The sequence below is a fragment of the Hyla sarda genome, chromosome 4 (assembly GCF_029499605.1).
Source record: "Hyla sarda isolate aHylSar1 chromosome 4, aHylSar1.hap1, whole genome shotgun sequence".
Lineage (NCBI taxonomy): Eukaryota > Metazoa > Chordata > Amphibia > Anura > Hylidae > Hyla > Hyla sarda.
Window position 1 is genome coordinate 175,101,569 of NC_079192.1, and position 23,528 is coordinate 175,125,096.

At 40.9% G+C, this 23,528-nt stretch overlaps 1 protein-coding gene across 6 annotated transcripts in view; it reads right to left on the reverse strand.

The window, feature by feature from the left end:
- Positions 1-23,528, reverse strand: part of VPS13C (vacuolar protein sorting 13 homolog C) — a 773,393-nt gene that overhangs the window by 140,164 nt on the left and 609,701 nt on the right. For all 6 annotated transcript variants that reach the window (XM_056572804.1, XM_056572802.1, XM_056572807.1 and 3 more), the window contains 14 exons: positions 22,791-23,156; positions 21,670-21,759; positions 21,418-21,573; positions 21,062-21,326; positions 20,824-20,984; positions 16,412-16,533; positions 15,653-15,950; positions 15,037-15,426; positions 12,897-13,001; positions 12,458-12,622; positions 11,969-12,097; positions 7,849-7,982; positions 6,358-6,484; positions 4,276-4,511 (listed from right to left, as the gene is read on the reverse strand). In XM_056572804.1, the coding sequence (XP_056428779.1) occupies positions 4,276-4,511; positions 6,358-6,484; positions 7,849-7,982; positions 11,969-12,097; positions 12,458-12,622; positions 12,897-13,001; positions 15,037-15,426; positions 15,653-15,950; positions 16,412-16,533; positions 20,824-20,984; positions 21,062-21,326; positions 21,418-21,573; positions 21,670-21,759; positions 22,791-23,156 (2,744 nt within the window). The remainder of the gene's footprint in view (positions 1-4,275; positions 4,512-6,357; positions 6,485-7,848; positions 7,983-11,968; positions 12,098-12,457; positions 12,623-12,896; positions 13,002-15,036; positions 15,427-15,652; positions 15,951-16,411; positions 16,534-20,823; positions 20,985-21,061; positions 21,327-21,417; positions 21,574-21,669; positions 21,760-22,790; positions 23,157-23,528) is intronic.

A 23,528-nucleotide genomic window follows, 5' to 3' on the forward strand; every position in this document is an offset into this window, starting at 1 on the left:
CCACTTCCCATCTATTCAAGTCCAACTTCTTACCTATGTCTAGCTTACTTTCCACTTCCATGACTGCATACTCTAAAATCATTCCATCTTGGTTCGGGCGTATAGCTGCATTTAAGATGATGCTTCTCCCGAAGATACTGTATCTATTTCGCACCATTCCCATAACTATCCCACAGTCATACTTTCGCTCCCTGCAGAGACAAGTGTCCCAATTTGTGTGGGCCTCCAGAAGACCCAGGGTATCTAAACATATAATGACTGCACACAGATTGGGCGGAGGCCTTGGTCTCCCCCAAATGGAAGACTACTATATTGCAAGCTTACTTGACCAAGCACAACACTGGTGGTCCCTTCACCCAGACAAGTTGTGGATTGACATGGAGACTACCTATTCTTATCCCTGTTCTCTAAAATCCCGCATACTGCTACTTACAAGAAACCTCAGTCCACCTAAATCACATATCACAGCACTTACGTTTACTGACAGAGCGTGGAAATATGCCCTCAAGACATTCTCTCTAGACTCCACGTGTTCACTCTCAGACCTGCCCCTAGACTATATAGAATTCCTCATCCCTGACTTAGACCTTACACTATGGGGAACACATGGCATTTATTCAGCCAAAGACCTACTCAGCCCTGTGGGCGACGTCAATTTTTCTTATTTAAGAGACACGTACCATCTGCCGCACAAAGAATTCTACAAATCTCTACAACTTAGGAGCTTAGTGACGAATAGTTTTGCAACTGAACACAAAATGCCTACTAGCTGCCGTAGATACTTAAACAGCGACTCACATGCAGACAGAGGTATCACCTTTTTTTACAACCTGTTACATGAAAAAAAGAACATAACTAAACAACACTATATGGAAAAATGGGAAAAAGACATTGGCCGGGAATTCACCATTGACCAATGGGCAAGCACCTTCAACTTCATGCGTACCCTATTTAGAGCCACTAACCACCAAGAGGCGATCGCTAAGACCATTTACAGATGGTACTTTACCCCCTCCAGAATACACCTGATGAACCCGACGTGCTCTAATCTGTGTTGGAGAGATTGTGGAGAGGTAGGGAGTCTTATCCACTTATTGTGGAGCTGTCCTAAAATTGCACACTTATGGAAGGGGATAGAGCTGTTGGCCCACAGACTGACATTGATCAAACACCCCCTGAAACCTGAAACGGCTCTCTTACTGATTGACCTAGATACATTCTCCCCTGATGTGAGGATGCCCCTTGCTCAACTTTTCATGTCCACTAAACTACTACTCACTAGACAGTGGATGTCAAAACAAGTACCCCACCTGTGTGAGGTCATTAATTTGGTCAATCTCACCTGTGCCTACGAAAGAGCGTTCGCATTTGCACACAACACCGTCCCCAAGTACCGAAAACAATGGGGAGTTTGGCTATCTAGTCCTCACTGTCTTCTCAGATTTAGTGACGAGGTTACTTGAAAGATTGTTACTTGCTTATTGTACTTTCTCTGGATAAATGTGCCATAGCCCATGTTCCTTAGGGCTTCATTCCTCTCTTGTTCTAATGTTCAGAGTGTTTCTATACTGTATTAACGCCTCTATGCTTGTATACATTGTCATTGTAGATTTTATGTTGATCTCTGAAATACTTCAAAATAAAACAATTTTTGAATGAAAAAAAAAAAAAAACAACATGGTACGTAGAGATGAGCGAACTTACAGTATATTCGATTTGTCACGAACTTCTCGGCTCGGCAGTTGATGACTTATCCTGCGTAAATTAGTTCAGCCTTCAGGTGCTCCGGTGGGCTGGAAAAGGTGGATACATTCCTAGGAAAGAGTCTCCTAGGACTGTATCCACCTTTTCCAGCCCATCGGAGATCCTGAAAGCTGAACTAATTTATGCAGGAAAAGTCATCAACTGCCGAGCCGAGAAGTTCGTGACAAATCGAATATACTGTAAGTTCGCTCATCTCTAATGGTACCAATAAAAACTTCAGATCACGGCGCAAAAATACAACCCCATATGTGGAAAAATAAAAAAGTTATAGGGGTCAGAAGAGGACATTTTTAAACGTATAAATTTTCCTGCATGTAGCTATGATTTTTTTTTCCAGAAGTGCGACAAAATCAAACCTATATAAGTAGGGTATCATTTTAACCCCTTAAGGACCCAGGGTTCCTCCGTTTTTGCATTTTCGTTTTTTCCTCCTTACCTTTAAAAAATCATAATTCTTTCAATTTTGCATGTAAAAATCCATATGATGGTTATTTTTTGTGCCATCAATTCTACTTTGTAATGAGAACAGTAATTTTACCCAAAAATCTATGGCGAAATGGAAAAAAACATCATTGTGAGACAAAATTGAAAAACAAAACACAACATTTTGTAAGTTTTGGGGGTTTCCGTTTCTACAAAGTACATTTTCGGTAATAATGACACCTTATCTTTATTCTGTAGGTCCATACAATTAAAATGATACCCTACTTATATAGGTTTGATTTTGTCGCACTTCTGGAAAAATCATAACTACATGCAGGAAAATGTATACGTTTAAAATTGTCATCTTCTGACCCCTATAACTTTTATATTTTTCCGAGTATGGAGTGGTATGAGGGCTCATTTTTTGCGCCATAATCTGGCCATAAAATGGTAGCGGTACCATTTTTGTATTCATAGGACTTATTGAATTGAAATTTTTTTTACACGCACGACATTGACCGTGCGGCTTACTTAACTATATATTTTTATAATTCGGACATTTCCGCACGCGGCGATACCACATATGTTTATTTTTATTTACACTGGTTTTTTTTTTAAATGGGAAAAGGGGGGTTATTCAAACTTTTATTAGGGAAGGGGTTAAATGATCTTTATTCACTTTTTTTTTTTGCAATGTTATAGCTCCCATAGGGGGCTATAACACTGCACACACTGATCTTTTACATTGATCAGTGGTTTCTCATAGGAAACCATTGATCAATGATTCTGCCGCCTGACTGCTCATGCCTGGATCTCAGGCACTGAGCAGTCATTCGTTGATCAGACACCAGGAGGCAGGTAAGGGGACCCGCCTGCCACGGACATCCCGAACAGCCCCCTAAGCTAACCGGAAATGATTTACTTTCACTTTAGACGCGGCGTTCAACTTTGAACGCTGCGTCTAAAGAGTTAATAGCTCGCTGCCCCGCAATCAGTGCCACGCGCTATTAGCCACGGGCCGGGCCCAACCCGCTATTATGCGGAGCCATGCCGTGGCCCCGCGTTATAGAACGGGAGTGGACTCATGATGTACCGATACCACATGGGTCCTATAGGGGTTAACCGTATGGACCTACAGAATAATGATAAGGTGTCATTTTTACCCAAAAATGGACTGCGTAAAAACGGAACCCCCCAAAAGTTACAATTTTGTCTCACAATGATTTTTTTTCCCGTTTGGCCATGGATTTTTGGGTAAAATGACTGATGTCACTGAAAAGTAGAATTGGTGGCACAAAAAATAAGCCATAATATGGATTTTTAGGTGGAAAATTGAAAGGGTTATGATTTTTAAAAGGTAAGGAGGAAAAAACAAAAATGCAAAAACCGAAAAACGCTGAGTCCTTAAGGGGTTAAGGCCAAAATGGGCTGAGTCCTTAAGGGGTTTAAAAAGCTGCCATTAGCTGTTTCCCTTCTTGTCCAGAGCACATTTCCCCCTATCTCTTGCACAGGCTTTGGATTCCTGCTGGCCTGGCAGAAGTCCAAAATCAGGAAATTAAGTCTGGAGTGCTGAGGGGGGTGTGTATGCAGCGTTAGCCAATCATAGCTCATCTCACACTAAACTGCTCTGGGCTGTGTGTGGTAGAGTGGGGGAGGAAGTTCTCCCCTGTATGGCTTCAGATGATGTCACGCCTACTGAAGAACGCAGGCGTAGCATCATCTTCAGTGCAGTTAACTGTTCATTTGCACTTTGCAAGATTGTGCTACATCTAGGTAACGACTGAATGGATTGGAGTAAGGAATACATCATTTTACTCAGGTTCACCCACACAAACCACTTGCATATTTATGTTAGTGGGGTTGATCCATCTGGGAATAATAAAGAGTACTTCAGAACACTCACAGACATGCAAAATGCTCCATGCAGATGCTACAATAGTTTTTTAAATTTTTATTAAATGTAATTTAAAAGGGATACTATATATGCATATTATCATGTATATATATATATATATATATATTTTTTTTTTTATAATTACTACTATTACCACCAACACTACTATTATTATATTAGATGAAAATATTTACCTGGTGATTCCCATGTAACAAATTTCTTGTTTGGCCTCATTGTTGATCAGAGAAAGCCCGAAACTATGAATGGATATATTTATTTCCTTATCTGGTTGCTCCATTTCTTCAGCTTGGCGTGCCTTTGTCACCAAAGCCACATCTTCTGTAAAAAGCAGTACTCTCTGGCGTCCATCCAGGAATGACACCCAATGAATCTGAATTTCAGGATTGTAAGCAAACTGACCACTTTCATCCTTAAAAATACAATATACTTTAAATAAATCAATGAGCACATTTTTTATTTTGGTTTTCTTATTCAGGCAAGACAATTGGAAAGCTTTTCTCTGAGAAAAAAATGTGACTGCTACAAGTAGATATCTTAACAATATATCATGAGATGGTATCTAAATTTTAGTGGATAATAAAGCATTATTTACAACATATACCGTATATACTCGAGTACAAGCCGACCAGAATATAAGCCGAGGCCCCTTATTTTACCACAAAAACCCAGGAAAAGTTATTGACTCTACTATAAGCCTAGGGTGGGAAATACATCATCCTCCCATGTAATCATCCAGACCCCTGTCATCATCCCCCCCCTTCATCATAACCACCTGTCAATCCCTTCATCAGTGGTCTTCAACCTGCGGACCTCCAGATGTTGCAAAACTACAACTCCCAGCATGGCCAGACAGCCATCGGCTATCCAGGCATGCTGGGAGTTGTAGTTTTGAAACCTCTGGCGGTCCACAGGTTGAAGACCAATGGGGCCTTCATCATCACCCCCCCCACCTCCATCATCACCGCCTGTCAATCCCTTCATCAGTGGTCTTCAACCTGCGGACCTCCAGATGTTGCAAAACTACAACTCCGGGCATGCTGGGTGTTGTAGTTTTGAAGCCTCTGGAGGTCCGCAGGTTGAAGACCACTGCGACCTTCTTTGTCATCATCCAGCCTCCCCCCCCCCCCCCCTTTTGTTTTCTACTCACCTCTCCTCGGCGGGAAGTTAGGGTGAGCTGGTCCGGGCCATCTATGCTGCAGGGACAGTGCGGTGGGGATGGTTAGTCGTTGCGGGCTGTCCAATTTCACTGGGGGGGGGCCTCTTCTCCGCGCCCGGCCCCGGATTAGTGGCGTTGCCTTGACGGCGACGCACAGGGACGTTGCGCATGAATGTCCCTGTGCGTCGTCGTAAAGGCAACGTCTCTAGTCCGGGGCAGGCCAGGAGCACGGAGAAGAGGCCCCCCGGTGAACATGGACAGCCCGCAACGACTAACCATCCCCGCCGGACGGTCCCTGCAGCATAGATGGCCCGGACCAGCTCACCCTAACTTCCCGACGAGGGGAGGTGAGTACAAAACAAAAGGGGGGGGGGGGGGGCTGGATGATGATGAAGGCCGCAGTGGTCTTCAACCTGCGGACCTCCAGAGGTTTCAAAACTACAACACCCAGCATGCCCGGGCATCCTGGTTGTGGTACTCCGCAAACACTTTAACCATATTGTTAAAAAAAGATAGAAAGCTTCTAATTAACCATAATCCAATACAATGTTATGTTGCACAGTCTATGTTGATCTTGGGAAACCTTAATTTTATTTATTTGTAATTTCATTTGCTAAAAACATGAATGGAATCATTTTTTGAGTGTGTCTAAGGATGTCGGAAATAGACTTGTTTTATATGACAAAGTAATTCATCAGCAAAAGTAGAAAAATGCTAATACAAACAAATTGAGTCCGTTATAACAATCCTTTAATTTTTTTTTCAGTTTTGTAAACACTCAGGCCCAGATTTATCAAACTTTGTCAGAAAAAAACTGGTGTGATTTTCCCACAGCGACCAATCACAGCTCAGCTAACGAGCTCTGGTAAAGTGAAAGCTGTTCTGTGATTGGTTGCTATGGGAAACTCACTCCAGTTTTTTCTCTCACATAGCTTGATAAATCTGGCCCTCAGACCTTACTTTTCCTACATGAAAAGGGGTAAGAAAAAAAGTAAACAGAGACAAGAACAATGATAGAAAGCATAAAAAAAGGATAAAAAGGAAAACAATAACTAGACTTCTGCATGACTTCTGAATACTCATGTGTTTGCGGATTTACCTTTAATAGATCAAGCTCCCCCTTGTTTTGGCCGTATGTCCAAAACAGTTTTCTGGTGCCTGTTGGATCTGCCCATGCAAACAATCTTGTTTCTCCAGGTAAAAGTACCTTTTCCTTGTCAATGCCACTGTAAGGTATTTAACATTTAAGAATTAAGCAATTTAATACAATTTTTTTTTTTTAATTAATAAGAATAAAGTTAAAATTAGATGGGAAAAAATGCATAACAACCTGTATGCAGCATTTTTTGGGCACATTTGTTGCCTACGAACAAAATGTATACAAAAATGTATTGGTTAAAGAATACTGAAGTATTTTCACTATGGTTTAGTGTAACTGCAGCTTATTTGTGTTGGACTGCAGTAGAAAAACACCACAAAGACATTGGGGAAAATACATTATTATGTTTATGCCAGGTTTTGGTGTATATAAAAAAAAAAACAAAAAAAAAAACAAACGCAGAGTCTGCAGCTGACCCAAAATTAGTAAAACTATCAGCATGTCCTTACACAGTTATAATGCGACATGCTGAGAGCTTTATTTTTTTTCCAGTTTCAGAGCCATAGACTGTGTCAATGCATGCTGAGAGTTTTAGTTAGTTAGTAACTAACTAACTGTAACTCCCAGGATGCCTATGACCCAAAACTAGTACTACATCTGTTTTAATTTAAGTGGGTGGGGCAAGTCATTTTTGGTTTAAGTATTCAGCCAAGCACATCCAAGATTTTCAGCTTCAGCCCAAAATTTTCATTTGGTGCACATTGAGTAATGTTAATAGAATCTCTGCTCGCAGAATTCCGCAAGCGGATAATCCATCTGACGGCCACCGCTGAAATACCTAACCGGTAGGACCGCGCATCACCACACCATCACCACTGACTGCTTGGCAGTCCTCGCGGACTTCTATGCAAAGTTTCTTTCTTTGTGCGGATCAATTTCAGCAGCGTAATTGTCCGCCACTGAAATGCTGCAGTGTAAACGGGTCCACGGAAGACCCATTCACACTAATGTTAGGAGTTCCCACCATGGAATTCCGACGAGCCATTCCGCGCTAATTACTCAGTGTGAACATATCCTAAGAGGGAAAAGTGTACTAAATACCCACAAACCTTTTCAATGGGAAATAAGCTCCATCATATACATGTGGCTTTTATTTTTTTTTATAGAAAAAGAAATAAAGAGAAAAAAAAACAACATTTCTATTCCTCAATTATGTCTCCAATACTTCTACTGACATCGATAAAAAAAACTATAAAATGCTCCAAAATTTTAAAACTTCTTAAAATAAACATAAAAATTTGTTTCAAATTGCAAAAACAGCTTGAAGGAAAAAAACAAAAAGTGTAAAAATTGTGCAATTCAGAAGAGTTTCTGCCATGGAAAAACATGTGTATTTTTCTGCTTCTGATTTACACAATGTGAATCCAGCTTTAAGAGAAAAGGTACGTCTTTGAATTTTGATCAATGCAGCATGCAGTTTATTGGCCTTACCTCTGACTATATGTCAGTTTAGCTCGTGGTGTATGGTTCATGATCAATGCAGGTGCAGCTCCTTCATAGTAATCAGAGAATTTAATCACTATTGAGTGATCTGAGATACTGACGTCCACAAGAAGTCCTGTATTCTGGAAATATAAAAAACATTTTAAACAATAATAAGTATAAGTATACATGTCAAAATACTTGTTTTTCACAGAAAAAAAGCATCTGTTACTAAACCGGTACAATAATAACCATGTCTCCAATTCAAATCATCCCCTTAAAGATTTAAGTTTCAATTTTCGCTGATAAAAATAGCAACTTAACCCCTTAAGGACCCGGGGTTTTTCCATTTTCGTTTTTTCCTCCTTACCTTTAAAAAAATCCTTACTCTTTCAATTTTGCACCTAAGATTCCATATGGTGGCTAATTTTTTGTGCCACCAATTCTACTATGTAATGATGTCAGTCATTTTACCCCAAAAATTACGGCAAAAACCCCCCAAAAAAAGGACAAAATTGCAAAAAAACACACCATTTTGTAACTTTTGGGGGCTTCCGTTTCTACGTAGTACATTTTTCAGTAAAAATGACACCTGATATGTATTCTGTAGGTCCATACGATTAAAATGATACCCTACTTATATAGGTTTGATTTTGTTGTACTTCTGGAAAAATCATAACTACATGCAGGAAAATGTATACGTTTAAAATTGTCATCTTCTGACCCCTATAATTTTTTTTCTTCTTCTGCGTATAGGGTGGTATAAGGGCTCATTTTTTGCGCCATGATCTGAAGTTTTTAGCGGTACCATTTTTGCATTGATTGGACTTATTGATCACTTTTTATTCATTTTTTCATGATATAAAAAGTTAACAAAAATACACTATTTTCGACTTTGGATTTTTTTTGCGCGTACGCCATTGACCATGCAGTTTAATTAACGATATATTTTTATAATTCAGACATTTCCGAACGCGGCGATACCATATATGTTTATTTTTATTTACACAGGTTTTTTTTAAATGGGAAAAGGGGGGTGATTCAAATTTTTATTAGGGAAGGGATGCCGCGATTATGCCTTGGACATACCGAACAGCCCCCTGAGCTAACCGGCAATGATTTACTTTCACTTTAGACGCGGCGATCAACTTTGAATGCTGCATCTAATGGGTAAATAGCGTGCGGCACCCAACCCGCCATGGCACTGCGTTATAGAACGGGAGCGGACTCATGACGTACCGGTACGTCATGGGTCCTTAAGGGGATAAAGGTTGTTTTAAGATTTCCAACCACTTTTGTCCACCATAAGAAAATTGAAGGGGGCTGGGGGGGCCCTTATTTTCAATATAACTGAGCGTCCACATCTACCAAACATTTTGGGCACATCCTGTAGAAATATCATTAATTGTCGAAATTGGAAAAACATTAAGGCTAGATTTCTACTTTTTTGACCTAATAAAAAAAAAAAAAAAAAAACAGAAAAACCATCAAAAACTGCCACTGTTTTTCTATTTAGACCTTAAACAACACAGCCCATTTTGGACTTAAAGGGGTACTCCACTGGCAAATTTATTTTTTTTATTCTATATAAAAATCTTAATCCTTCCAGTACTTATCAGCTGCTGTAGGATTGACATGAAGTTCTATTATTTTTTAATTTCCTTTCCGCCTGACGACAGTGCTCTCTGATGACACCCCTTTCTATTTTAGGAACTGTCCAGAGTAGGTGCAAATCCCCATAGAAAACCTATCCTGTTCTGGACAGCTCCTAAAATGGACAGAGGTGTCAGCAGAGAGCAATGTGGTCAGGCAGAAATTATAGGGGTATTACAGGAAATGTTTTTATTTTTTTTATCAACTGGCTCCAGAAAGTTAAAGGGGTATTCCGGGCAAAAAAAATCTTATCCCCTATCGAAAGGATAGGGAATAAGATGTCTGATCACGGGGGCCCGCCGCTGGGCCCCCCTGCGATCTCCCTGCAGCAGCCCGCATTCTATGCGTAGCTACATCTGAAGCTACGTCTGAAGTTTCGGAAACCGCCGGGCTTCCGAGACGGGATGTGACGTCACGCCACGCCCCCTCCATTCATTTCTATGGGAGGGGGCGTAACGGCCGCAACGCCCCCTCCCATAGACATGAATGGAGGGGGCGTGGCATGATGTAACATCCCCGTTTTGAAAGTCCGGCGGTTTCCGAAGCTTCAGATGCAGCTACGCATAGAATACGGGCTGCTGCAGGGAGATCGATAAGGGATAAGATGTTTTTGCCCGGAATACCCCTTTAAACAGTAAATTACTTCTATAAAAAAATCTTAATCCGCCCAATAATTATCAGCCGCTGAAGTTGCAACAGTGCTTTCTGCTGACATCTCTGCTCGTCTCGGGAACTGCACAGAGAAGAGGTTTGCTATGGGGATTTGCTTCTACTCTGGACAGTTCCCAAGACAGGTGTCATCAGAGAGCACTTTGACAGAAAAGAACAACTCAACTTAAGCAGCTCAAAAGTACATAAGTAAATATGTTTAACTTTATGGAGCCAGTTGATAAATAAAAAAAAAGTTTTTTCTTGAATAACACCTTTACATTAAAAAAGAAAATAACTTCCTGTGGATCAGCAGCAGCAGCAGCAAAGTGCTGGAAGGATTAAGATTTTTTAATAGAAGTAATTTACAAATCTGTTTAACTTCGTGGCACCAGTTGATTAACCAGTTAACGACCATCATACCGGCCGGCCCCCAGTTGATTCCTATAGCTGGGGGCCGGTGTTAATAGCCGATATACGGCAATTGCCACGGGCGACTGTTAACCCTTTAATCGCCGCTGTCAAAGCGCGGGGGGGGGGGGGTGTCACTTTTTATGGCATACAAAATTGTACCGATAAAAGCTGCAGACCATGGCGCAAAATATGAGCACTCATACCATACGTAAAAAAAATAAAAAGTTATAGGGGTCAGAAGAGGACAATTATAAATGTATTCATTTTCCTCCATGCAGTTATGATTTTTTCCAGAAGTATGACGAAATCAAACCTAGATAAGTAGGTATCATTTTAATCGTATGGACCTACAGAATAAAGATAAAATTAAATATTTACCGAAAAATGTACTGCGTAGAAACGGGAGCCCCCAAAATGTACAAAATTGCATTTTTTCTTAAATTTTGTTGTACAATGATTTTTTTTTTTTGTTTCGCCGTAGATTTTTGGGTTAAATGACTGATGTCATTACAAAGTAGAATTGGTGGCGCAAAAAATAAGCCATCATATGGTTTTCTAGGTGCAAAATTGAAAGTAAAAACAGAAAAACAGTTGGTCCTTAAGGGGTTAAAAAAAAGTGTTTTCCAGTGAAGTACCCCTTTAAGGACACAGACAATTTGATATTTTTGATATTTGCATTTTTGTTTTTTCCTCCTTACATTCTTTCTATTTTTCCATCTTCAGACCCTTGTGAGGGTTTGTTTTTTGCACAGCCAATTGTACTTTGTAATGACACCCTTCAATTTACCATAAAATGTACGGCACAACCAAAAAAAACATTATTTGTGTGGGGAAATTAAAAAGGAAACTGCAATTTTGCTACTTTTAGGGGTTCCGTTTTTACGCTGTATAATTTATGGTAAAACTGGCAAATAGATCCATGGATCAATACAATTAAAACGATATACATATTTACATGCTTTTCTATTATTATACTGCTTTAACTCTCCAAAAAATGCAGAATATCTATACTATATGAGAGCCGCTATCAGCAGCCAGGGACCCGCCGGTAATTATGCTAAGTATTAGGACACAGCAACATACATGTATGTCACCTGTCCTCTAAGGGTTAAAGTCTGGTGTGAAAACAGTTTGGGGAAAGTGGTTTCTAGTTTCAACATCACTGTGCCCCCTGCACACACAGAGATCCATATAGGCATGTTTGAACACTTTGATGGGGTTGGGGTCAGTGCTGTAGACAGGTCAAACAACTTTGGTGAAAAATGGAAAGCATGCTGTTATAGATCCAAAATTGGACCAAATTCCATATTAATGCCATAGTATTGAATGTCTAACAAACTCCCACAGGTGTAACAGTCAAAGGTTCCCATATTTTTGACCATATAATGTACATAAACATACTCATTCAACTTACCATGCTCTCAATTACCAGCAAGGTTCCATTATCCTGCTTGTTGAAGAAAAAGGGTTTTGATGATCCTGCACAGCCAATCACTCGGACACACAGCTTCTGAGAGACATTTCCTGGCCAGAATGGCACACACTAAAATAAAAACATTATGTAAGCATGAAAACATGAATTCATGATACAGTAGTTTGCCATTTGTTTTTGTACAGAAACGTGTCTAGTTAGCAGACTCTCTTGCACATTCTGTCAAAGCTGGCATTAATGACATTGAATTTTTTCTGTTCTTACTTGTTTGTCACTTCTGCAGTTGTAAAGCACTGTGAAATATGTGGGTTCTACTAGATTATTATTACATGGTACTAGGTAAAATAACTTTCACCAGCTGCTTAGATGGTGAAATATGATCTTGGTGCATACTACTGAATGACATGCTTATTAGCAAACACAATATACTGATTTGCTTGAAATGAAAGATTGGGAAAAAAGCCATTATACCTCAGAGGTTGCAACGTAATGCCACTTCATATCTGGCAAAGACCCATCTGCTTCTATTTCTCCCACCTCAAGCTCTAGTCCACACTTGTTGACAAGGGTGTAGAAAGGAGTCAAGGTAACAATCCGTGTCAGATTAAAACTGCTCATTTTAATGTTCACGCCAACCTTTAAAATTTGGAGACAAAAGAAAGCTAATTGTTGATAATATGAAGGTATCATGATCACTTACACACAATTTTTGTCAAAGTACCAGATAAAAAAAAAAAATAATCATACAGAATTTGCTCTATAGCATTCTCCAAGTAATACATAATTACGTGAAGTTTTTAAATACAATAAACCCCACAAAAGCAGTTTGGAAAATAAAACCACACAAATCAATAGCGAAAAATGGCCTATGATAAATGTCCATTTTCTCCTACCCTAAGCAGTGACATACCAAATATTCCAATTTATCAGCAGGACATTTCACACAACCATAACTTCCAACTGTATCCAGGGAAAATCCAGATGACCAGGAACTTGTGGAAATACACAACTGAATCTGCATTAAGAAGAAAATGTATCAGTACATGCCGCTGCTGCATTGGACTTCACCATACATGGGCAACTTCAACCAATTACTCACCTTAGATGTCACGTTTAACAGGTAGTCATCTCTGAGGCCAGTCACTGGCTAAAGCGGACTGTGTACAGTGTACGGTGACAACACCATACAAGTTTGTCTAGACAGTCTGGTGCAAAGGCACGGGACTGGAAGTAAGAATTTCATTTGCCCTGCCCTTCTCTGCTAGCTGGCAGAAAACTGTTTAATATCTATCTATCACAGGGGTCCTCAAACTACGGCCCGCCGAGGACATTTATCCGGCCGCCGCTGCCTGGGACATCCCTGTGTCCCGAAAGATGTTTTCGGGACACAGGGATGCGCTCTCTGAGACCCCGTGTTTACTTTAAAAATGCAGGGGCCGCCACAAAGGTGGCGCACGCTGGGACATCACTGACGCCGTGCGTGTGCTCATAGCAACGCAGCGCGGAGGAGCGGGGCAGCGATGAGGACGTGCGCTGGCCAGCTAGGTAAGTGTTCCCAGCGGCACGTCAGCTTCGGTGCTCCGACCACCGCTCCTTCAGTCCCGGGACTTACTGCCATGTCCAGACCGGAGGAGCGGTGGTCAGAGCACTGAAGTGGGGCAGAACACAGGCATTCAGCCTCCAGCCATACACTGTATGGCTGGAGGCTGTATGTGTGTGGGGGAACATACTGCACCTAACGTGGGGGAACATACTGCACCTAATTTGGGGGATCTATACTGCACCTAATGTGGGGGAACATGCTGCACCTAATGTGGGGAGCTATACTGCACCTAATGTGGGAGATCTATACTGCACCTAATGTGGGAGATCTATACTGCACCTAATTTGGGGGATCCATACTGCACCTAATTTGGGGGATCTATACTGCACCTAATGTGGGGGGACTATACTGCACCTAATGTGGGGGGACTATACTGCACCTAATGGGGGGGGGGGGGACTATACTGCACCTAATGGGGGGGGGGACTATACTGCACCTAATGAGAGGGGGGGAACTGTACTGCACCTAGAGAGGGGGGGAACTGTACTGCACCTAATGAGGGGGGGAACTGTACTGCACCTAATGAGGGGGAACTGTACTGCACCTAATGTGGGGGAACTGTACTGCACCTAATGTGGGGGAACTGTACTGCACCTAACGTGGGGGAACTGTACTGTCAACCCTAATGTGTGGGAACTACAACCTAATGTGGGGGATCTATACTGCCAACCTAATGTGGGGGGAACTGTGCTGCGTACTTAAAGTAGTAGTCCACTAAGATATATAAGTGTGCATAGGAATTTGTTCATATTTTGTTACCTATAGTCCGGCCCTCCAACGGTCTGAGGGACCGTGAACTGGCCCCCCGTTTAAAAAGTTTGAGGACCCCTGATCTTTCCTTTATAAACCGTGTAATCTAAACATCTACCTATCCAGTGATATCCAACCTGTAGCTCTCCAGCTCTTGCAAAACTTCTACTCTTAGTATGCCCTGCCATTCTGCAGCTGTCAGGGCATGCTGGGAGTTCATGTGCTACAACTGTTGAGATCGCTGATCTATCTAACTAGCTATTGCTTTATCTGTATGATCTATATAAACATGGTCTGCTGGCTGCTGAAGGCAAAAGCGCAGTGCTGCAAACTACTTGTGTCATTTACCAACATCCCCTCTGGGGCTTCATAGACTTCTATAGGATACGGTGCCAGATGGGTTTCACAGCTTATAGAAGAATGCTGCATGAGGCATTCTTCTACCCGCTGGGAGCCACGTACCCACTGACGTGCTGGATGCTGAAAAATGTTTTATTGAAATTAATGGGATCTGTTTAAGCATCAGTTTCCCGCTGGCACATCACTTCTGTGACCAAAGGAATTTACGCCAGACTGCCTTAGATATGTGAACGAGCCCATAGTCTAAAGTCAGGCAACAATCCACATATGATACACTGTTATGACGAAACTACATGTAGAACCAAATCTAACACTTCTAAGAAATAGACTTGAGCACCTTGTTTTTGCTGAAAATGTTCTTCTTCTTGAAAGAGAAAAGTATCACATCTCTGTAATCTGATGGGTGCTTGACATGAATGTCTTCTGCACGGTATTGCAAGATGCGTGATGTCTTATTAATAATCCAATATGGGCTAAAGACAGAGAGTACCATGCGGTTTCCAATGCGTTTTACATGCACAGAGAGGTCTGTTGTCATAACTTCAGTAGAGTCAGCTTTGAAACATATAGGGAAAAATTCAGGGAGACCACCATGGACCCTGAAGTGGCCATTCCAGTTTCTGCCCTGATATTTGATTAGGACAAGCTCCATGATTTCACCACTGATTCGAGAATTCAGGACATCACAAGAGCTTCCCTCAGGTAATGTGTGAGCTTCTGCTGTCCCCTGAAATGAAGTACAAATACATTTATTAAGAGATGTATGTGAGATGTAAAATAATTTGAAGTCAAGGATGTTAACAATCATATCACAGCAAAGTTAAAATGAGCTGCTCTTATGCAGGACTAGCAGTCATTTTGTTTGTTAAGAACTAGGCATTGCTGAGAACTCCCTTGCTGTCAATCTGTGCTTATGGTTATCACAGATCATTTAGTAAGTTATAGTCTGTTACCTCAAGCAGGTATCGCAGTGAGTACGGAAGAAGGTTCTTGATGGTTAGTGAGGGGTACAAATGAATAATGTAAGCTGGGTCCCAGTCCTTTTCCCCATTACTGGTGATAAAATTTATTTCATCAGGCACTGCTGTGCAATTCACTACAAGAGGCAGAAAGTTTATCTCTGTGGATGGACACTGAAGAGTGCATTGAACCTCATTGCTCCTGTGCAGCATTTCCTTCCACATAATATAGGTTGTGGACTCTTTATACTGACCATCTAGTGCACCCATCGGTTTCAAGTATAGTTGGCACCTAGTAATGTTATTGAGACATAAAAAGAAAAAAAAAAAAACATGACAAAGACAATGAACATAGTGCAATACATGGGGTCAGGCATCATATACAAATGCAGTGGAGTTCTGTGAGTAATTTATCATAGAGTATGGTTCACTATCCTATGGAAAGGTAATAACTATGAATCTTGGGATAATCCCTTTAATTTAGCAAAACTCTATTGTATTATTGTGTTTTCTGTGCCAAGTACAGCTTTACTAATCTACTATAGATAATCTACAACATCAGATGCTTCAGGTACTCACACTAGCACAATCATTATTTTAGTTGAGAGCCAGCATTAGTTCTGCATCCAACACTTTTCCAAACTCTGCGAGTACACAGATTATTCCAGCTACTGCACTTGGTATCATACTCTTTCCTCACTAAATATTGGTGAAGCTTGCCTGCCCAAAAACAACCATTACTCTAAAACATACCTGTATGAATGTAGCGGAACATGGAACTCTTCGTCTGGTTTGCAGACTCCAATAGATTCTATTAGTTTTGCATTTGCCACAAACTTATATACTTTGAATGGAACTGAAAAATGGTTCTTGATCTGAAATGATTAAACAAATCCGAACTGTATGGACTACGACAAGTGGGCTAAATGGTGAATGATTTTCTTAAACCATGCTGCTATAAAGTAAATCCCTGTAACTCTGCCATCTTTAATATGTAAAGAAAGCAGAAATAAAAATCACAGCAGGTTCAAACCATTATCAGTCATAATTAATCAGCCACATATATCTTTAAATTAATTATTTCACTGCCAAGGATATATGCAATACAACTATTTTAGATTTCTTACATTAAGGTTAGGGTCACACATGGGCCGTATTTTGCAGTGTACTTTTTGCAGTCGATTTTGCTTCCCGTGTGACTTCAATGGGTTATACACCAAATACACAGCAAAATACGGCACGTGTTACCCTACCCTTTATGTAATATTTAAACATTAAATGCTTGCCAATGCCAGAATGCAAAGGCTGGAGATAAGTGTATTATAAAATGTCAGATATTTTGATTGGTTGGGGTCTCAATGCTGAGCACCCCCCCCCCTGTTAATCAGGAGAACAAGAAGGAAGAAGCGTGTGGTAGTGGGCTTCACTCCTCGGCTTGGAACAATCTCCATCTATAGACTTTTCTGGATGGAGATCATTACAAGCCAAGGATTGAAGCCTGCTTTTTCCCAACTTGTTCTTGTCTCAGGGACTTTTGACATAAGCCCTGCATCTTAGCATTGAAATAACAGAATTAAAAAATTTATCCAGTAAAAAAAACATGAACACTTTATCTCTGGCTCTCCCATAGAGATACATGGAGGGGGAGTGTTGGGCACCGCTTTTTGTTGTGGTCGACACCCTTTATTCACATGGAGAGTCGGGAAGGGGGTCTGGGCAGGAGCTGGGACCTCCCTCGATCTGACACTTATCCCCTATCCTGCAGATGGAGGATAACTTTTTTTTAGACTGAACTACTCCTTTAATATTCTAAGTGCCATATTCAAGGTACAGCACTCGTTTCAAGTAGGAAGAACAAAATGAAGTCTTATGTCTTAGTTTGTGTCTTTCTTTTTATCAACTAGTGGGAACAGGAAAGCTGCAAGTGACAGCATGAAGATGCAGTAGATATGGCCATGTAGCCATATGATCAAACGAACTTTGCACATCTTGCAAAGTCAGAAGAGCTGACTGTTTTTCCACAATATGCCAGGTGTCTGGGATATAATGTGATTTGTTTATACAATAATTTGTGTATGTCTAAAGTGTAAACACTATTGCAGTAGGGAATGGGAGGCTATGACCACTTTTGTATTCATTGATCTCTAAATACAAAATTAAATGGTCACTGTTGTTTCAAAAACTTCCCTCCACTTGATATAAATCACATAAGCTAACATATTTGTAAACAACTTATTTTGCTTCTAAAAAACACACTAAAATGTTGGCTACTAGGTGTCTAATTTCTCTGCAGTCTGCTGGTCACTGCCTGCTGTTCAGCTTAGTCTGTCTCTAGTAACAGGGAGACCAGAAAAGAACACAGAAAGTGGGAGTGTTGCTTAGGTACTGCCATGCCTTGGAAAGGGGGAGAAAGTCTGGGCTGTATAACTGCAATCTGTAAGCCTGTCTTCATCTTACAGAGGATCCTAACTTTAACTGAAAAGTAAATCAAGACTTTCCTTTCAACTCAGCAGCACTTTTTTGCTGTGCTGCTGCTGTTTCTATAATGTCTGCTCATGCTCATAGAGCACCTTGCAAAGCCAATGCACGAGTAACCCCTTCTCCCTCCACATGCTATCTATAATACTGTAAGTCATCCTCCAGCACAGTGACAGTCTGTTCAGTTGAGTGCACGTTCACCAGCACTATGTCCTAGCATAGTAGTAAGGAGTGGGTGCTGTCCTGTGATTGGCCAGAGAAGAGAAAGGAGATGAATGTACAGCATCACACATAAGTGAGTACACTCCTCACATTTCAGTAAATATTTTATCAATCTTTTCATGCGACAACACTGAAGAAATGACACTCTGCTACAATGTAAAGTAGTAAGTGCACAGCCTGTATGAAATTGTTTAGTGTTGCTGTCCCTTTAAAATAGTTCATCACACAACCATTAAAGTGGTTATCAAGAAATAGAAAAACAAAGTGAATTTCTTTCAAAAACAGCACCACACTTGTCTACAGGTTGTGTGTGGTATTACAACCCAGTTTCATTGAAAGTGAATAGAAACCAAGTTGTATTACCATATACAACCTGAGAACAAGTGTGGTGCTAAATTTGAAAGAAATTAGCTCTGCTTTTCTTTTCCTGGATAACCCCTTTAATGTCAAAACCTTGGCAATAAACGAGAACACGTTGGGCCTAAGGTATCAATATTTTTTGTGGCTACCATTATTTTCCAGCACTGTCTTAAGTCTCATGGGCATGGAGTTAACCAGAGCATCATAGGTTGCCACTGAGGTCCTCTTCCACTCCCTCATAATGAAGGAGCTGGTGGATGTTAGAGACCTTGGACCCCCCCACCTTCCATTTGAGGATGCCCCTCAGATGCTCAATAGGGTTTAGGTCTGGAGACATGCTTGGCAAATCTATCACCTTCACCCACAGCTTCTTAAAGGGGTACTCCACCCCTAGACATCTTATCCCCTATCCAAAGGATAGGGCATAAGATGTCTGATCGTGGGGGACTCGCCAGAGGGAATCAAATGCAATCTCTCCTGCAGAAGTCCCTGTCATCTTGTGCATGAAGCGGGCTTTGCTCTGTGCCTTGTGACTGGCGATGCAGGGGCTGGAGGATTGTGATGTCACTGCCCCCTCCCATAAATTTGCATTAAGGGGGCGGGGCGTGACATCACGAGGGGGTGGGGCCATGATGTCATGATCCTCTGGCCCCTGCATCGCCAGTCATCAGGTCATCAAGCACAGAGTGAAGCTTGCTCCATGCACAAGATGAAATGGGGTGCTGCAGGAGAGATCGCGGGGGTTCCCAGTGGCGGGACCCCCGCAATCAGACATCTTCTCCCCTATCCTTTGGATAGGGGATAAGATGTCTAGGGGCGGAGTACCCCTTTAAGCAAAGCAGTGGTCATCTAGGAGGTGTGTTTGGAGTCATCATCATCTTAGAATACTGCCCTGTGGCCCAGTCTCCGGAGGGAGAGAATCATGCTCTGCTTCAGTATGTCATAGTACATGTTGGCATTCGTGGTTTCCTCAATGACTTGCTGCCCTGAGTGCCAGCAACACTAATGCAGGCCTAGATCATGCTACTCCCACCACATAGTCTGACTGCAGGCAAAACAAATAAGTTTACTTTGGTCTCATCGGACCACAGGACATGGTTCTAGTATTCCATGTCCTTAGTCTGCTTGTCTTCAGCAAACTGTTTACCGACTCTCTTGTACATCATCTTTAAAAGGCTTCCTTCTGGAATGGCACCAATGCAGACCAACTATGCAGTGTGCGGCATATGGTCCAAGAACTAATAGGCTGGTCCCTCCACCCCTTCAACCTCTGCAGCAATGCTGACAGCATTCAAACATCTATTTTCCAAAGACAAACTAGATAGGATGCTGAGCATGTGCATTCAATTTCTATGGTCAACTATGGCAAGGCCTATTTTCAGTGGAACATGTCCTGAGAAACTGCTGTATTTTCTTGTGCTGCAGCTTAGTTTTGGTGCAATCTTCTTACAGCCTAGGCTACCTTTATGTAGAACAACATTTTTGTACTTTACCTGGAGGTGCTATATTGAACTTCCAGTTACCAGTACTAGAGAGTGTCAGAGCTATAACACTAAAATATGTGAACTACTGGCAAAAACCTCAGCTCTGGTCCTGCCTCCTAAAATGGAGAAAATGAGAAATAGCTGTGCACCATTGAGGAGACAATAGCAGCATTGAGAGCCCAAATATCACCTTGTCACCACTCAGAAAGGTTAGGTTAGCAAAAGCATCCAGGTTTTTCTTCATTGCATAGGTAGAGTATTCTTTTCTCTCTGTAGAGGGCCCAGAACAGATACTTAGTGAGGGAAAATGTGTTTTGTCCTATTGCTTACTATTGGAAATTTTATTTGATTTGCTTATATAAACGTCTTTTGTCTCAAACAGGATAAAAAAAAGAAATGAGTGACAGTCTAAGGAAAAAAGAACAGGTTTATGTACATTTTAGGGTTAGCATACCTTCCAAATGTTCCACAAACTAGGCTATAAAAGGTTGCTGCCTAGAAACAAATAAGCATATATATGCCATTTTGGGACATTCCCAGTGAAAGGGAAAGCCTTGTTATTTAGAAATTTTATATACAATGTCACATTAAAAACGAAAAATAAGATAACCTATCACCAACCTGAAGTGGAGATCTAACGAAAAGAACTTTGTTACCCTCACTGGCATCTATCTGTACAACAATGGATACACAAGACTCTTGTAAGGGACTGCGCACATTATAAAGACGTCTAGCTGGCTTACTCAGCGGGATATTAGTAATCTCAGTGTATCCCTGTGGCACTGCAAAATAAATAAAAATTAGAAAACAATTATCAAATTAATGATTTTATCCAACTACAATTCCCAAAAAACATTACCTAGGCCAAGAGTAAAAAGGCTGCTTTCCTGTCGATGCAGTGCTGATAACCTCCCACGGTACAAAGACTGTACAGATGAAAATTCCAGCTCCAAACACTGTCCTTCATTCACAATATGTATAGGCTCATCAACAGAAGATCCACATAGCCTCAGATTTGCACCATGGTCAAGAATAAAGGGTACACCTAGTGCATTTTTGACTATTAAAGGGGCCCGGTCCTTTAAAGAATAGTCAAAAACAGAAGCAGTACCTTCAGAAAAAGCCTAAGGACAAAAAAAAAAAAAAAAAAGCAATATAAGAAACATGGAAATATGTTCAATTAGTTTATTGATATTTAATATAACCTTTTATTACCTTTGCCAGATTACTGAAAACTCCCAGAGTACACTTAGAGATGGTGATATTCATGGTGTCCTTAGAAGTAATATTAATGGCAGACTGGGGCTCTGGTACTACAATGAAGTCATCACCAGGAAGAAGACTTTTTTCCTGAACTGGGTTGTTCTTCATCTTACCAGAAAAAAAAAAAATACAGAAAACATTAGCATTACAAACAACGAAATAATAAAAATATCTAAGTGATGTACACAAAAAAAGCCTCTCAACCTCAAGTTTCAGATTCCACTGGTGCTTTCCATTGTCCACTCTTTCAATAAAGGGTTCCCAGACAGCATATAATTCATTATAATAATGAACCTGCACAAACAGAAGTATATATATATTTTTTTATAACAATTAAAGTTAAATACAAAAGCCACATACAGTAATGTATCAGTGTCTTAACTTATAGCTTTTCATTTGAAATATTTAAAGAATGAATCTTTTAGATGAATTTCTAATCAAGATGTGATTTGATGGGCCCTCAGCACTTCAAAAGTTGATTAAGAGACACATTCACCTCTACCATGTAATTATTTATGACAGTGCAGCCGAACAAAAAATATGTAAAACTTAAAGAGTGTGGTGCCCCAGTACCGCATTCTATACGGTACTTATTTCTTTATGGGTCCCCATAGCCAGAGTCCCTAGGACGTAGGGATCCCTGTAATCTAGTCTACCCCTAGTCGCCTCTATTCTAATGTATAATCAGTAATTTATGCATAGGTTAATGTAAATAGCATAGTATATGTAGATAAATGGTTAATTACTTGTTTCCATTAGCGTTGCAGGACCTGCGGGTCATGTGACAAGGTGAACTCTATAGTATTTGGCTTAAGGACCTTAGGAGGCCCTGTGACTTAAGCAATCCCACTACACCATGTAAGGTGAATGGCAGACGTTCGGACCAATCAGATTCGCCACGCCCCTGCCTATATAAGGGAGCGGTGGCCATGTTTCTCTCTCTTACCTCGTGGGCTGTCAAGCAAGCAAGACCTGTACAGCAGTAATCGCAGTGAGTTAGGCCCGAGCCTTGCGGCAATGGCTGAACCATTATAATTATAGAGTGTATCATCTCCCAAACAGTCTGCAGCATCTCCGGACCTAATACCTCCCCTAAATCCGGACGGATCTGCATATCTCTTCATAAATTACGAGACTTATTGTCTAGCTCAAGGAACACTGATTCAGCATACCAGCCCTCAGCCTGGCGTCACAAACTCTTCTAGGGTTAACATTAACCCCTTATATACCTATACCATACCACCACTACCATACACCCCCAAGGGCTACCACAAGAGTACTAGATCATGTACTTTTTTCTGAAATGTGTATGCTTACAAGAATACCTCAAGTGTAGTGTCAGCAGTCACGCTCATGAAAGATGTCCAATTTTGTACACCTCCTGTGAAAGTAGATTCCACTAAAAGCAGTGGCACTGTGCGATGTCCTAGTCCACATTCAAGTGTCACTTGCACCACTTTAACTACTATATCAAAGTTCTCTTCTTTCGTGGAGCATTCTGGATTCTGAAAGCATTCTGTTGCTTCATGGGCGGTATCCACTCCCAGGAACCAGCTGCTATAGTTGTCAGTTGTACTTGTGTCCCATATGTTTCTAGGTATAACTAATTGCCCCTTCTCTTCATTGTCCTTCGGCTTTGGTTTTAGAGCTGCCATAATTGTCAGCACAGTGTTCAAAATTATGGGAGAAATCTGACGGAAACAAACAATAATTAAATAAACAACATTTTTGTTACACAAAAAATGACAGAGACATTCATAGATGTATAGGGTGGAAAGTGGGAAGGGTTTCATATAAATCAAACATACAATATCTCAGTAATCAAACTGGCACAAACTGATATCTCTTTAATACTAAGCACAAAAGTTCATCTTGGTAATGGCAGCTTCCAGACACCTCCTGTATGAAAAAACTAGTCATTGCTCTGGTGTGATTTTGGCTCATTCTTCCACACAGTCTTCACATCTTGAAGGTTCTGTTGGCCTCTTCTATGAATCATGATTTTCAGTTGTTTACATAGATGTTCAATGGGATTTAAAGCGCAACTGTCATGAGTTTTAACC